The sequence below is a fragment of the Triticum aestivum genome, chromosome 3D, assembly GCF_018294505.1.
Source record: "Triticum aestivum cultivar Chinese Spring chromosome 3D, IWGSC CS RefSeq v2.1, whole genome shotgun sequence".
Classification (NCBI taxonomy): domain Eukaryota; kingdom Viridiplantae; phylum Streptophyta; class Magnoliopsida; order Poales; family Poaceae; genus Triticum; species Triticum aestivum.
The window spans coordinates 463,235,926-463,239,771 of record NC_057802.1 but is presented as its reverse complement, the minus strand read 5'-3'; the positions used below and the strand labels follow the sequence as shown (position 1 = coordinate 463,239,771).

The following is a 3,846-nucleotide window of genomic DNA, read 5'->3' as shown; positions in this document are numbered from 1 at the left end:
ACCGGAACAACATCAATTGGATTAGCAAATGAGCTTGTCAATTTCTTCATCTTCTTCGGTGCTGAAGAATCTGAAGGAGCTGATGCTTTCCTTTTCTTCACCGCTGCACGCTCTGCAGCCTTGGTCTTCTTCACATCTGATGCAGATGGAAGGATTGGAGTTGGAGTAGGCGCAGGAGGAGCAGAGGAATGTGGTTGATTTTCTTGAGGCACAACTGATGCAGTTGCCCTGACCTCTTCATTTTCTTCAGGCGCACCACTAGTGGGTGCCCTGGCAATTTCATCAGCGGCTGGAATGCAGTCATCAGCCCTGGAACTCACATTTTCTTCAGCAGCCTGATTGTCATCAGCGGTGCTGGTAGCCCCGGGCGTTCGGTCTTTTCGGTTTGTTCGGTCCGGTCTTTTCGGTCTTTCAAAATTTCGGTCTCCCATAATTGAAGACCGATATAATTTCGGTCTTTTCGGTTATTCACTATTCGGTCTTCGGTCTTTACTATTTGGTCTTCGGTCCTGACCAAATAGACCAAATTAAATGCTAGAACCTAGATTTATGTTACTTCCAGTACCAATTGTATACAAACTACATAGAGTAAAGAGGTACATGTGTGCAGAAAGCTGTGTGTATAGAGATAACATATGTCTGTAAATTGGCGCATGTGTACATAAGAAAAATTCAAACAAGTAACACTTGTATGCAATCTGGATGGAATACAGTACACCATATGAAAATCTTTAAAATAGAAAATTAGCACTATATATAATCACCACTTCACCAGCAACAAGATCCATGCATGCATACTCATTTATATTTGACACCAGAAAGTAAGAAGATCCAGTAACATCAGCGGATCAGCCCATGGAGTCGACAAGCAGCAAACACCATCACCACTTAGTACTTGACATGAAACAAATCAAGTTTAGTACATGATTTCAATTCAGCAGCAAACAACAAACATTAAGGTCTCACACTCTCACTCTCAGTTCTCAATTCTCAAGTCTCGAGTCACAAATTAAAAGCAAAAGATGATAACTAAAACAACATACATTCAACATCATTTTAGTTCAGCCATGAGTAGACGTGGATGTCACTTTGTTGGTCGACTTGCACACTTGTTTGACTTGGCCATGGAAGAAGCAACAACACCACCATTGAACTTGCGCTTTCCCTTCACCTTGTCACCAAATTCTTCAATCAACTCTACAACAAGTCAAGTATTCAATCAAATTTCATAATCTGCTAGCTATGGTGATATACTGATAGTGACAAATGCAATGTGATTTTGTTGAGATCTACTAGCTAGGTCTAGTTAATGAAGAAGTTTGTCAAGTCATGCATATAAAGTTCTCCATACATTGGTTTGGTACTGATGCATGTCATGCATATTAATATCTCTACAATAAAAAAACAAATGTATTGACAAGTTGGCTGATTTTTTTACCTTTTTCTAGCACTTCTAATTCTTCCAAGTTCTCCTTGATGTCGACCGGATCTGTTGACCTTCTCAGCCAGTCTTGCGTACAAACTAAAGCTTGCACCATAAACGGAGTTAGAGATGTCCTAAAGTCATCAAGTATGCGTCCACTTGTGCTAAAGGCAGACTCAGAAGCCACAGTTGTAATGGGGATAGCAAGAATATCACGAGCCATATTTGCCAAGATTGGAAACCTAGATGAATTCTCTTTCCACCATCCTAGGATGTCAATTTTTTTGTCAGGGTCTTCAGAGTCTTCAGCAAGGTATTTTTCAAGCTCAGATTTACTACTTGCATGTAACGCCCACGATGCGGCTATATCTCCCACGTGTCAAGGCACGACTTAGAGGCATAACCGCATAGTGGTTTTGTCGCAAGAAGGGTCATCTTCACACAATCCCATGTAATGAACAAGAATGGGATAAAGAGTTGGCTTACAATCGCCACTTCACACAATACATAAATATCATTATACATCATCCAAAATACAATCATATAGACCGACTACGGTCAAAATCCAGATGAAAATAAGACAACCCCAAATGCTAGATCCCCGATCGTCCCAACTGGGCTCCACTACTGATCATCAGGAAAAGACACATAGTAACGACCACGTTCCTCGTCGAACTCCCACTTGAGATCGACGCCATCATCTGCACTGGCATCGTCGGCACCTGCAACTGTTTTGGAAGTAACTGTGAGTCACGGGGACTCAGCAATCTCACACCCGCGAGATCAAGACTATTTAAGCTTATAGGACAAGGAGGTGCAAAGAGGTGGAGCTGCAGCAGCAAAAGCATATATGGTGGCTAACTTGCGCAAATGAGAGCGAGAAGAGAAGCAATGGAACGGACGTCATCTAGCAATGACCAAGAAGTGATCCTGAACACCTACTTACGTCATACATAACACAGACCGTGTTCACTTCCCGGACTCCGCCGAGAAGAGACCATCACGGCTACACACGCGATTGATGTATTTTAATTGGGTCAAGTGACAAGTTATCTACAACCGGACATTAACAAATTCCCATCTGCCTCATAACCGCGGGCACGGCTTTCGAAAGATAATACCCTGCAGGGGTGTCCCAACTTAGCCCATCATAAGCTTTCACGGTCAACGAAGGATAAACCTTCTCCCGGAAAGACCCGATCAGTCTCGGAATCCCGGTTTTACAAGACATCTCGACAATGGTAAAACAAGACCAGCAAAGCCGCTCGAATGTGCCGACAAATCCCGATAGGAGCTGCACATATCTCGTTCTCAGGGCACACCGGATAAGTCAAGCTACGAGTAAAACCAGACCTCGAGTTTCCCCGAGGTGGCCCCGCAGGCTGCTCGGTTCGGACCAACACTCGAAGGAGCACTGGCCCGGGGGGGGGGGGGGTTAAAATAAGATGACCCTCGGGCTCGCGAAAACCCGGGGGAAAAAGGCTTAGGTGGCAAATGGTAAAACCAAAGTTGGGCCTTGCTGGAGGAGTTTTATTCAAGGCGAACTGTCAAGGGGGTCCCATAAATCACCCGACCGTGTAAGGAACGCAAACTCAAGGAACATAATCCCGGTATAACAGTAACTAGGGCGGCAAGAGTGGAACAAAACACCAGGCATAAGGCCGAGCCTTCCACCCTTTACCAAATATATAGATGCATTAATTAAATAAGAGATATTGTGATATCCCAACATATCCATGTTCCGACAAGGAACAAACTTCAACTTCACCTGCAACTAGCAACGCTATAAGAGGGGCTGAGCAAAAGCGGTAACTTAGCCAAACAACGGTTTGCTAGGAGAGGATGGTTAGAGGCTGACATAGCTGAAATAGGAGACATGATATAGCAAGTGATAGGTAGCGAGCATGGCAACAGAACGAACAACTAGCATAGCAAAGATAGAAGTGATTTCGAGGGGTGGTCATCTTGCCTGCAAGATTCTCAGAGTTGTCGAAAGCTTGATCCTCGTAAGCGTACTCGACAGGTTCCTCGTTCACGAACTCGTCTCCCGGATCTACCCAAGACAAGAAAACAAACAAACGGAACCACAATCAACAACGAGAAATGCGCAAGCAACATGATGCAAAACATGTATGATATGCAATATATGATATGCGATGCATATGCGTGCTCCGGAAGGAAAATGATGAACATGGCAGTAACTTGGCAAACCAAGCATGCCACTGGAAAGATGAGATGATTTCGGTCGAAATCGATATAAAGATCATCGGAATCGGATGCACGGTTTGCAAATGGCAAGCGAAACAAGAATGACACTAAACTGCGATAAACAGCAAGATAGCACTTAAAATGCAACAAACAACAAAGCTACAGCACCCCAACATAGCGACAAAGCACATGGAAGTAATCTACAGAAGATCCTT

The 3,846-nt window shown here is 43.9% G+C and overlaps 1 protein-coding gene across 1 annotated transcript; it reads right to left on the bottom strand.

Moving 5' to 3' along the window:
• Positions 1-1,059: 1,059 nt before the first annotated feature.
• LOC123074961 (uncharacterized) lies at positions 1,060-1,760 on the bottom strand. Its single transcript, XM_044497676.1, has 2 exons — positions 1,439-1,760; positions 1,060-1,197 (listed from the first exon to the last, which is right to left on the bottom strand). The coding sequence occupies exons 1-2, from the start codon at positions 1,644-1,646 to the stop codon at positions 1,085-1,087; spliced, it is 321 nt and encodes a 106-aa protein (XP_044353611.1). The 5' UTR covers positions 1,647-1,760; the 3' UTR covers positions 1,060-1,084.
• Between the last annotated feature and the right edge of the window lie 2,086 nt (positions 1,761-3,846).